This window comes from Condylura cristata, unplaced genomic scaffold (genome assembly GCF_000260355.1).
Source record: "Condylura cristata isolate star-nosed mole 26May11 unplaced genomic scaffold, ConCri1.0 scaffold00012, whole genome shotgun sequence".
Taxonomy (NCBI): domain Eukaryota; kingdom Metazoa; phylum Chordata; class Mammalia; order Eulipotyphla; family Talpidae; genus Condylura; species Condylura cristata.
This window is the reverse complement of record NW_004567113.1, coordinates 17,477,278-17,490,099: the sequence shown is the minus strand read 5'-3', so window position 1 is coordinate 17,490,099 and position 12,822 is coordinate 17,477,278. Positions and strand designations below refer to the sequence as shown.

General features: G+C 39.9%; 1 protein-coding gene across 6 annotated transcripts in view; it reads left to right on the top strand.

Annotated features, from left to right (window-relative positions):
• SEPT11 (septin 11) overlaps nucleotides 1–12,822 on the top strand; it is a 93,106-nt gene that overhangs the window by 40,249 nt on the left and 40,035 nt on the right. For all 6 annotated transcript variants that reach the window (XM_012724100.1, XM_012724101.1, XM_012724098.1 and 3 more), the window contains exon 2: nucleotides 7,355–7,469. In XM_012724100.1, the coding sequence (XP_012579554.1) occupies nucleotides 7,355–7,469 (115 nt within the window). The remainder of the gene's footprint in view (nucleotides 1–7,354; nucleotides 7,470–12,822) is intronic.

Here is a 12,822-nt window from a genome sequence, read left to right as displayed (position 1 = left end):
TTTGTATATCTTTGTGATCAATCCTTTATTGCTAGTTTTGTGTGAGAAAATTTTTTCCCTTTCACTGGAATGACTGGAAAAATTGTTTTTAAGTAGGAATTAGCCTTGTAATTTCTCAGGATATCTGATAGAAATTCCCTTTTACAAATTGAGCTGCTTTATTCTGGCAAGATAAAATATACTGCCAAGAATTTTTCACTGTGCATTGACTTTCTTTAACCAAATGACAGAATTGCATTTATGCATCTCTGATTTGTAGACTCAACAGTCTATAGAGTACACTAGAACCGAAGACTTTGCTTAGCAGTCATTTGATTAAATCTTCTTATTTTACTAATGAGGAAACATGATCCCAGAAATTAAGGGATGAGCATCAATATAGATAATACATAAACTGAGGCTTTGAGAAGAAGGTAGTCGCCATTTTTTTTAAAGATTTATTTATTTATTCAGAACTGGGGTACAGGCCAGAGATGTGGAGGGTGAGAGGATTCACCAGGGACAGAGTGGGGAGCAGAACAGGCAGATCGACAAGTACACTGCTGAGGGGAGCAGTGGGCGGGTCAGGAGAGGTCTGCTGCGCCATGTGGTCACCTCTGGGGCAGGCGGGAATCGAACTCATGTGGAAGTGGCTTTAGCTTCTCAGTGCAGTGCTTTAACCTGCTGTGCCACCAGGGAGGGCCAATCGCCATTTTTTTTGTTTGTTTGTTTGTTTTGTGAACAAAACTCTTACTCTCTAAATGAATGCATAGAAGAACTTGTAGATTAAAAAGTAATTCAAACTTTAAAGTGGAAAAATCTTTCTGAAGTTATATTGGTTTTTTTTAAGTGAAAAACTAAATGTGATTGTTTCCAACACACATCACTTGGTAACCTCCATTCTTGCTTCGATTGGCTGACAAGGATCAATGGCTACCTCCTAACCATGTCTGTTGAAACACTTCAGTTTTAATTTTTTAAAATAATTTATTTATATCCTTTACATCACTGTGTAGCCCCCATACAAGTCCCACCACCACCTCCCATGTGCACTGTCACCATAGTCCTGTGTGCTCTTCTCTCCCCTGAGTTGATCCCTTCCCTCACCCATCCCTTGCAGAATGTGTCTCATTTATGTTTGCCTGCTAGTTCTGTTTCATTAGTGTTATTTTTTCCTCTTGCACTTCAGTTTTCAAAGCAAAGAAATGGGATATCATTTTATTTTAAGCATGGTAAATAGAATCTGGGCACATCCATTTTATTAATTTCAAGAGAGTGAGAGCTGGATTAAGGTAGAAAAGCTAAGATGGAGCATTCAAAATGTTTTCCAGCCATGGAGGGTGTCAGTGCCTGTAAATAGTAATATAATTCTGCAGCGTTCCCCCCAGCTTCAACATTTCCTATTTAGGGTGGATTTCCTTTGTGCTAGAGTTCATTCTCTCTTCCTTTTGTTCACTCTGGTCTTCTCTTTGTGCTTTTTCTTTCTTAGTTACCCAGAGGGCTTTGCCATTCAGTAACTTCCCTGCTAAGCTGCCATGCTTAGTAACAATGACGAGAGAGCTTCTTTTTCATTTTGGATTTAAAATTTAGATTTTTAGATTTTAAAATTGCAGTCATCTCGAAACCCAGGGTTCCTGAGAGTCTAGGTACTCATAGACGTAAAATTTCCTCAACTCTTCCAAACCACCCTGCTAAGTGCACCATTTTTACTAACGGAGGGAAAGAGACCAAAATAAGCAGGAAACAAAGCTGGAATTCAAATCCATGGCTGTCCAGTTCTAAGTCTTTTGTTGGCCTACTTCTAGCTATGTAGGATTTGATATTGTGGAACATAGTGTAAAGCAGAACTCAGAATGTAGATGTTGGTATATATTCTTATAATTTGTCTTATAAATATCTCAATAATAAAGTGAGATAACATCTTCTGAAAAACTTGTTGATTATAAATGTCAGAGTATATATTCATGGTAAATTGACCCTTTGAGTGTCAATGGAATTATTTAGAAGGCAAGCTAGGCTTTCATTTCCCTGGTAGAACTGGAAGCACTTCAGCCTTCCCAAAAGGGTACCCCTAAATTTCCTTAGCCAAAAACTACCGCTTTTTTTTTAATCATTCCATAGTTAATGTCATGATTTTAAATCACTTTTCTCAGTAGTAGTAGGTTGTAGTATATTTACTTGCAACTTGTTTATTGCTACATTGTAAAACCTCATAAGGGCAAGGAACAATGTTTATCAATGAATAATAAAAATAGCAAGTTTTTGTTTCCTTTGGCTTTAAGCAATGAGTATTTTTGAATGAACAAATAAATAATTGTATCCATGTGGAGATGTTCTGAAAAGAGAAAAATGAGGCTGTCAAGTTAAAGACCGGTTATTTTATTTTATATCATAGAATTTAGTTATAATCCACTTTAAGATGATTAGGCACAGAGATCATAAGTCTAAAACCCTTCCAAAATAGGTAATTGAGTGGAGGACTATATCAGTTCAGATTGTATATTTACTTACTTAGTGGTTCTGTGTTAGCATTATCAGTTCAAAAAAAAAAAAACAGTCAAAACTAAGCCTTATGTTAATGGCTTTATGTGCCATAGCTACAGAAATTTTAAGTCTGGTTTTGGCATTGCCTTGGCCAGCAAAATATATTTAGAGCTACTTTGCCACTTTTATGTATTTATTTTAAAGAATTTCTATTTAAAAAAACATATTTTATTTGTGCATATAGAACTGGGGTACAGGTTAGAGGTGCAGAAGCGGTGAGAGGATTCATGAGAGAAAAGAGTGGGGAGCTGAACAGGCAGATCGATGAAGTAAACTGCTGAGGGGAGCAGTGGGTGAGACAGGAGAGGTCTGCTGCTGTGGATCACCTCCAGGGTGGAAGATGAACTCTCACGGAAGTGGCCATGGCCAGCTTCGCAGTGCAGGGCTCCAACCCACTGCACCACCAGGGAGGTCCTACTTTGCCACTTATAATCTTTGACTTCTATGGTTGCAAACAGTTACGATTTTAGAGGAGATTTTTTTTTCTTTCTATATAGATTTCATTGCAGCTGCAATTATTGTGTTGTCTTGGGCTACCTAGGGAACTTAGATCCTCTTGAAATAACTGTGACTAAGTATGAGGACTCAGAACTCTGAAACCTGACTTCTGAGTTCATATTTCAGCACTTCAGTTTATTAGCTGTGTGATCCTTGGGCGAGTAACTAAACTTCTGTGCTCCATTTTCTCACCTGTGTGTTGTAGTTGGTTGGTAATAGTAAATGCCTGATAGAATTGTTGAATTAATTTACTATTCATTCATATTTAAGATTTCTCTAGGACATTGGCAGTTGTTGACAAATGTTGGCTATGATGAAGGTGATCATAGAATACTAAATAACTTCAGTTGCATGGATCCAATCATTATTTTCCTTTAACTGGAAAGGGGGAACTTTAACTGAAATTCTTCCTGAGATTATATAAGAGACAAAGATGAAGATAAAATTTCATTAAGATTCTGAAGGTTTGGATATGTCAACATTGGTTGTAAGGCCCTTCCTGATGGGGAGTAGTCTGGTGTTGTCCCGGGAATAATAAGTACAATAAATTTTCACTAATTGTCATTAATAGATTCTTGGAAACAATGACTTTAAGTGAATTGACACTTAGTGAAACCAGGTCCTGGGATAATAGCCTTTTGATCAGTCTTGGCTGGGATTTCTTTTTTCTCATCATTGTCAAAAAGAAATAATACTTAAAGACCTGCTATAATTCAATTTAACTACCATGTAAGGTGCTCCATGGGGAGAAGTGGGGTATTTGGGTAGAAATGGAGATTTGGGTTTATACGGTAGACCCCTACCATGAGATGGCAGGCCCAGGAGTTTGGGTTAAGAGCGTTTGAGTACTGAGATCCCTTTGGTATAAGGTGGAGAGAGGGGAGGATTAGACAGAATGGGGTCAAGGCAAGGAGTTAGAAGGCTGTTGAGTTAGAAATAGAGAGGAAGTGGTGTGGCACTGAAGACACTGGAATTAATAACGGGGATAGCTCTCATGCATAGGGACTCTCTTTAACAGAAATGGGAAACTCTGGAGTAGAGGTAGGTTTGGAATAGAGGGAGATGATTTCAGTTTCATGAGCATGAGTTTGAGGTGCAAATAGGACAACCCAAGAGAACTGCCCCTTTAATAGAAATAAATTCAGAATTAGAACTTGGGCAAAGAGTTTAGTATTAGAGGTAAAATGCTAAATCATTTCCAAATGTGTGATAGTAGTAAGGATTTCAGAATAGGATCTCCGAGATGGCATAGGGGTTAAGTCTCAGAGCTAGCACCACTAAAGTCAGAGTTCAATTCCTGGCCAGGGCGCTAATCCCATTGGGTGCAACAGACCCCTCCTGGCTGCTGCTCCCCTCAGCAGTGTATTTCAGTAAATCTGCCTGTTCTGCTTCCCACTCTGTCACTGCTGAGCCCTCTTACAACTCCTTCCCTGCACCTCTGGCCTGCACCCTAGTTCTATGCAAAAAAAAAAAAGTGAGATTTCATAAGAGACCCACATTTTTGGATAGAGACAGCTAAGGCAAGAAGCAATTAACATGGTATTACAAATTTTTGGAGTGTATGGATTCAGTTCAGTTACTATGTAAATTAAAGCCTACCCTTGCATTTCCTACAATGCTTTCCAGTTTTTAAACATGTTCATGAGCTTTTCCCATCATACATTGATGGGCAAGAACTCAGGGTTCCTTTAATAGTATACAGAATATTAGGTTCAAATTATGGAATTTAAAAATTACAGTATAAAATACATCAATTTTTTTTTGTCACAAAGGTAGGAAGCAGAAACTCTGAAGACATAACTTTAAATTTAAAAAATTTCATAACCCTTCATTCTCTATGTGGTTTTCAGTAGGGATAAAAATACTCAGTGGGTGTGTGGGTGGTTTCTTATGTTTTGGAAATGGTGAGAATATGAGATGCTGAGCATTGGATTCTGGGATGAGGGCTATAATTACTAACTGATTCTTCCCCAGGGTTGGCTCTTGGGTGGATGTCTGAATCTAAAACCCCAACAATCCAGAATCCCGAGCAATAATCACTTGCCCCCTCCCTCTAGGAATTAAAAGAATTATTGTGGTAGAGAGGAGAGGGGCTGCAGGATGAGGGTTCTTCTTGCTCTGTCTCCTTTCGTGCAACAGAAAAGGAAGCTGGCATGATGGCTTTGCCTTGCCCGATACACAACAGCCACTGCACAGCTGTGATGGAAAGAGTTCTAAATATAACCCAGACTCATTTCAAATCCTCCTCTTGGCGGATGTGGTAAACACCCTAAAAATACCTGCTCTCTGAACCTTTGAGGTATCCAAATGGCTCTTTGGGGCAGGTATTGGAATGAGGGCTGTGAGGCGGTGGTGGGAGGCTGGGCAGCCACCCGGACCGGTGCCCACTGGGGCTGATCCCAAAGCTGTTTCTTGAGCTGTCTGCCATGCCATCCTGTTCAAGGATAAGTGCCTACTCTTGAGTCTCATCTTCACTGTTGGCAGGTTTGAAGGAAGCTATTCATAGACAAGGCATCTGTTCTCTGTCCCATTGATCCCAAACCTGCAGCTGCCGCCATAGTATTCAGTTAGTGTAGCGGTTTTTAGTCTTAGTTCACAGAATCAGATTTTCGAGCTGGCAGGGACCTGAGACACGTTGTATTGTTCACGAAACACTCCATTAAAGTCACTACATTTATTGATTTTTAAAAAAGATTTCTTTATGCATACAGAACTGGGGTACAGGCCAGAGATACATGGGTGGTAAGAGGCTTCACCAGAGACAGTGTGGGGTGCAGAACAGGCAGGTAGATGAAATACGCTGCTGAGGGGAGCAGTGGGCAGGTCAGGAGAGGTCTGCCACGCCATGTGGGTCCCTCTAGGGGTGGGGATCGAACTCATGCTGAAGTGGCTTTAGCTTCTCAGTTCTGTGCTTTAACCCTATGCGCCACCAGGGAGGGTTACATTTAGTGATTTTAATGCCTATATAGGACATCCCTCTGCCTGTAGACTGACATAGCAATTTGGAAATAGTCTTAGTCTCTGATTATTAAAGGAAATCACTCATCATTATGTAACACAAGTAGGAGGAGAGTGAAAACCAGCCTTAATGGTCTTAAGTGATCCTGTGTAAAACTCTTTAATTTTTAAAATTAAATGGCAACTTTGAGGCTCATTTTCTCACCCAAAGTTAAGTATGTTGAATAGAAAGTTTATTGGCAGGACAGCCAGACCACCAGGACTCTTGTCAAGACTTCAAGGAGGCCTTCAATATCTAGTTTCTGGAACCCCAAAAAATAACAATGGTTGTAACTGAAGGACCGTAGATCTTTGTTCTGGGAAAGAGTTTTCACAGATTAGCCCCAGCATGGTGATAGGCATTTAAAGTCATGGAGGCAGTCAGAGCGAGCCACCTTATAAAACAACATAAATCATCCACGTTTTAAAGTGTGTGATAACCACCTTATCCCATTCCCTCAATAAACTATAAGAAGGCCCAATGTGTATAGCTAAGGGCTCTCTGGGGAGAGAACAAGGAAGTCCGAAGAAGCTTGTCCAGCTAATAGTTGTTTTGTTTTCCTAAATATTTATTTATGCATACAAAAACTGGGGTACAGGCCAGAGGTGCAGAGGCGGTGAGAGGATTCACCAGAAACAGAGTGGGGAACAGAACAGGCAAGTTGACTGAAATACACTGCTGAGGGCAGCAGCGGTTGGGTCAGGAGAGGTCTGCCATGCTATGTGGGTCACCTCCTGGCCAGGGATTGAACTCCTGCTGGCAGTTATCGGTCATAGCTGTATAGTGCTTCCCTTTAACATGTAGCACCACCAAAGAGGGCCTCCAGCTAATAGTTTTAAATATGTTGCATTGTGGTGAATTTAGAATTTTCTTGATTATAACAAATTTGTGTCCTCTGCTATGAGCTTCTTAAAGCTCCTTCATAAATCTGGAAATATTATGTATTTTTTAAAAGTTAATCAAAGAGTTAAAAGTTAATCAAAGATTTCTCTTGAGTGTTGGAAGCTTTCAAAATGGTTGGAGTGGTTTATATCACTTAATGCATATTTGAAATTGCCATCTATGAGACCACAAATTTCCCTGGGCCAAATTTCCCTGCTTGTAACTGGAATACAAGGGGGAGGCAGTCAACTTTGGGAAGGTATGATTTGTGGAAAGAACTTGGTTTTGGAGTCATTTGTACCTTCAGCTGCATAGAAATTAAAGAGGGTAAGGTACAGGACAAATCTTTTTCCATTCCTGTCAAAAAGAGGAAAGTAGAAGGTAATGTCTGTAATATGTAATACTGAGTTGACATAGTTTGTGTGCTCAAATATTTCCTCTCTGAAATTGCAGAATGAAGAGCTTCGGAACTTGTCACTTTCTGGCCATGTTGGATTTGACAGTCTCCCTGACCAGCTGGTCAACAAGTCTACTTCTCAAGGTTTCTGTTTCAACATCCTGTGTGTTGGTAAGTGACAGCATCTTCTAACGAGCCAGGGGTCTGGTCCGTAGTGTTGGCGTGACTATGGAAGATGCATATTTTAGGGTAATAAGCATAGTGGTATTTTTATTCTTTTTCATCAGTCAAGCAGAACAATAATATCCACTATGTATATGTCATAAAATTGGGAATTGTATTTGGGTAATGCCTTGTAAGCTTTGGAGTGTTCTCAAATTGTTATTTTGATTGATGTCTTAGAGTTAAGTGAAGGCTTAGTTTAATGTTATTATTAAAACACTTTTTAGTTGGGTGGAAGGACTCAGATCCTAACGAGATTATAGGAAGTTGAAAGAAAGATCTGAGGAAGTGTGTGTGTGTGTGTGTGTGTGTGTGTGTGTGTGTGTGTGTGGTATGATTGCTTAAACATCTTAAGTGTTTGTTTTTAAGGTCTCTGTCTACAGTGCAATAGTAATCTCTATTGAAATCATATTAAAGATTGCTACCTATAATAAGTGAAATATGAAACAACTAATGTTTAAAGTTTGCTTTCAGAGCGAAAGACAATATTTTCCAGTTAAAATACATTTCTGCTTGAATTATTAGGTTAACTTTTGTCCTTAAAAATGACCTTAGTTTATTCCTGGTAGCTAAATCAAAAGGATTCTTATGTATTTGCATTCTCAGTATATTTTACTCATGTCCTTTCAGTATTAATACATTAGTCTAGACCTCTGGCCTTGGTATTTTTTTCCTTCTCCTAGTTATGTTGTTTTTAGACTAAGTGGAGGAAGGTAGGAAGGAGGTGGAAAACAGAGATGTAAATCTACTGGTTTGAAGCAGAAAAAAAAAAAGATGATTTTTCCTTCGCCGTCCTGTCTCTCCTGATGAATGTCTGGGCTAGAAGCAGTGACGTGGTTGGGTGCACTGTTCTGTTGTCCTTGTTCTCCTGCATGTCCTTCTGAGACAGAGCAAAAGGAATAAAGTATTTCTGTTTGTAGACAAGTGGACCATCCTTCCTTTAAGTTTGGAGAATGTACCACTCAACTTTTTTACCCAAGCGAAATGAAGTCAGTGTAGAGAAGGTCTGCATTTCTAAGGGCCACTTTTTTTAGTTAGTTACTGGGCAGGAGGGTGGCAATTTTCCTTTTCAAAAGAACCGTGGAGGAAAATCTTACTGTCCTCACTGCACTGGATGCCTGTCAGTGGGAACCACAGCTGTCCTGAGCACTACAATGGCTCCCTCTCTGTCCTAAGCACTGAATAGAGTCCAGGGCAGCCAGCTCTCAAGCTTTTCCCTTTCCCTCCATGAGATCTTTTAAAATTCAGCAGGAGACCTCCTGAATGGCAGTGAGGTCTATAGAGTGGCATAAATGAGTTGTCTTTTCTCTTATGCTTACTGCAGAAAGGGGCAATTCTTCATTAGCATAGCAATTTGTTGATTTTTCTATTGAAAAGTATGCTAAATTGTAGGCCAATTACTAGTCTGGCTTCTATTCCTGCCTTCCCCACCCTTGTCTCTAAAATCAGCTGCAAGAAAACACATGAGAATTGTGTCTGCAAGTAGAGTGAAGGCTTCCAGTGGGGCTGGGCTTCTGGGAGGGCCTGGTTTGATAGGTGTGTGTCGTCTGGGAGGCTCTCTGGCTCACTCCTCAGTTCAGAAGCAAGTGGTGCTGTTAGTTGGCGTTTGCCAATCACCCCAGGCTGCCCTTTTGGGTTCATAAAGTAGCTGCAATTATCATTATCTGGGTGGTGATAATTAATGGCTGGTTCTTAGCTTCTTATTCTGGTTCCCTTAACCTGTTGAAAACTAGCTTTTCAAACCCATTTTAACAATGCATGTTTGTTGTTAAATAAAAAATACTGTAACTGCATCTTCTTCCTTCCCCATTCCCATTCCAGAGAGATAATACTGTTGAATTGTAGAAAACTTCTACATCTTATTGTACTCGGATATTAATTTTTGTGGCTTAGAACAACACTAATTATCGTACAGTTCGGTAGAAGTCCCACGTTCCACTGAGCTAAAAAAAAAAAAAAATCAGGGTAGTTATAGGGCTGTATTCCTTTCTGGAACTTATCTTTCCTATCTTCTAAGGCTGCCTGTATGCCTTGATCCTGGGACCACTTTTCTTGCATCTTCAAGCCTGTATCCTCATGACTCTCTCTCCCTCTCTCTTTCCATTCTTGTAGTGAAAAATTTCTAATAGAATTGCAGGCTTTTTAGTTTAAATTCAGTGAAGACTTCCTCAGACCCAAAACATGTCAAAAAGTTAACATTGTGGGCCCTCCCTGGTGGCTCAATGGGTTAAAGAGCAGCACTGTGAAGTTATTGGGTGCCACTGCAGTACGAGTTCCACCCCCAGCCAGGAAGGTGACCCACGTGGCGCAGCAGACCTCTCCTGTCTTGCCCGCTGTTCCCCTCAGCATTGCATTTCAGTCAATCTGCCTGTTCTGCTCCATCCTCTGTCTCTGGTGAATCCTCTCACTCCCGCATCTCTAATCTGTACCCTACTTCTTGTATGCATAAATAAACAAATCTTTAAAAAAAAGTTGATATATTTAATTGTATAATCAAGCACAGCTGGTGCTAGGAGTGAACCATTTTCAGGACTGTCTCTGACTCTTGAGCCTGCCTGCTTCTGCATGGCCTCATGCTCTGGCCTTCTCTTCAGGGAGGAAGTGTGACCTCCAGCAGTGTTGCCCACTTAGCAACCCCTGAGCAAAGAACGACCACTGGTGTCAATTCTCACAGAATGGTCACAGGATGTCTCTGACAGGCCAGGCCTGTCATGCAGGGTAGGCGGTGAACTCGTCTATTAAAAGTCATGAGAGACTCCCTATGGGGAGGGAGACATTTTCAGAAAGGAAGTGGGGCATGAGGAGACAGACACACACCAGACAGATACAGACAGCTCCCTCACAGTTACATAAGTACAGTTTTGTTTTTCTACAATTGAGCTGATAATGTTCATATTCTTTTGATGTTTCCCTTTTTCATTCTCAGCACCTGCTGGCTATCTTTCCATGCCAGTATATGAAGTTTTCCAGGTTCTTTTCATACCTGTTTGGAGTCAGCATTATTAGCTCTTAGGAGAATAAGGGTCTCAGCCTTAAATATTAAGCATATTTATCCTCAATTCCCTTATCACAAATATTTTACAGCCAGATTTCTATATCTCACTGTCAGGTATTGGGCCATCTATTTTTAAAATAAGAGTCTATGAAAAAGTGTTCTAACCAGTCTAAATATTTTGACAGTTACTTAGAGGAGTAGAGGACATATTTTACTTAAGAGTATTCAAGGTGCTCTTCCTGTCATTTTCATGTCCACAGGTATGTTTTTTATACAAGATGTAGGCATCATGGTCTTTTTAGCATCATTATTAAATTTTCAAGTGATAAATACAGAAAGGAATTGGGGGTTTGATAAAAGAGTTATTGCCCTAATTATAGAAACTGATGATATTTATCAGGAAGGTCTTAGAATCATAATTTGGTCTGGTGGCATGAGCCTCTTAGTTGCAAGTAGAGGAAATAAACCAGGGCAGAAACTAATCCTGGCATGAGCTTGGTCTAGTTTTAGAGGCACTGAATTGGTCTGCTATTAGAACTCAGCTCTTTGAGTACTAGGAAAAAACATAATAGAGAGGGAAAATAGCATTCACTTAACCTGAAAAAGGATTCTTGATGCTAAATTGAGCTTATATGACATGGGAAAGTGCATAGTTGCCTCACTCTCCATCTTGATTGCAACATATCACATCATCCCCAAAGCTGCTGTTAGTGTAAATAAAAGCTTTCTGTCCATGCTGTATTTCTCCAAAGAATCTGACTTAGTGTTCAGTCTTTCTTCACAATTTTAATGTATATGTTTTTCTCATTCATTTTCCAAAATGACACTAGCTCCATGAGAAACTTTAACATTGACCCAGCTGTATTTTTTAGTTCTTTGTACATATACAAAGATACATAAAGCACAGTGATATATTTGCTTTTGCAGAGGGAAAGTTCAATAGTAGGATAAAATTATAGAAAAATATATTTTGATGAGCAAAAATTAAAAAATAATTCGCCCATAACAATTTTTACGGGGGTAAAAGAAGAGAAATAGGAAACAGACAAGTTTAAGATTACTTTTTGCCAAGGCTGAAATAAGTTGTGGAAGTTTATAATCCAGTCTTAAACAATTTTGTTTTTCTGGGAAAGGTCATTAAAATAGTTTGTAGGATGAAATGAATGAGTAAACAAAGACAAAATTAACCTCAGAAAACACAGCAAAACCAAAGAGCCATGAATTCCACCAGGGATAGGTTTGTCTCTCAGCTAGTGTTGAGAGCCCAAAAGAATCCATCTATTCAATAGATATTTATTGAACACATATTATGTGCCAAACAAAAAAATTAAAGTTTAGCAAGGACAAATTTAAAGTTTCTGTAGAGTTAAAGCAAAATACTTACTCCAGATGAGTTTCACCTGAAAAATTTTCTCCCGTGGATTTTCAGAAAAGAGATATATCAGATAACACCATGACCCTGCACCCAGTCAGTGCAGTCGATCCAGGCTGCGCCAATGTCCAGTGCTGGCCTTCCAAGTCCATCATGGAGGCTGGGTAGTATTCTGCAAAACATCTTTCATCAAAAACAATTCTTTGGGGCCCTCCTTGGTGGTGCACTGGGTTAAACTGCAGCACAGCAAGCTAGCTGTAGCCGCTTCAGTACAGGTTTGATTTCTGGCCAGGGAGATGACCCATATGGAGTAGCAGACCTCTCCTGACCCACCAGCTGCTCCCCTCAGCAGTGTACTTCATCAGTCGGCCTGGTCTGCACCCTGCTCTGTCTATGGTCAGTCCTGCTCCTGCACCTCTGGCCTGTATCCCAGTCTGTATGCACAAATAAATAAATCTTAAAAAAAAAGAAAAGAACTGGTGTTTTAAATAAGCCTGAGACTCAAAAAGAAGAGGTGGAACTGCTTTCCTTCCACTGGGTGTGGGTTCATGTTCACTGGCATTGGCAGGAGCAGGGAAATAGAAGCCACCAATATACTTAAGAGTAAATCTCTGCTTATCCTGACAACTGAGTGTTGAGGCAAATAACTTTGTAGTGTAATAAACAGCAAATTCTGAAAAATCTACCCAAGTGGCAAATTTCAGGATAAACGTTCGCTGTGATCATTTTTCTTTTCATTGAACCTTTAATAAATGTCTGCATTGTTCCAGGTAATTTGTTGGGGAAGTTTTGAAATATTTCAAAGATGATGTTCGTAATTAATTTTCTCAAAATATTGTCATGTGGGCCCTCCCTGGTGGTGCAGCAGGTTAAAGCACTGCACTGAGAAGCTAAAGCCACTCCTCCATGAGTTCGATCCCCGCCTGCCCCGGAGG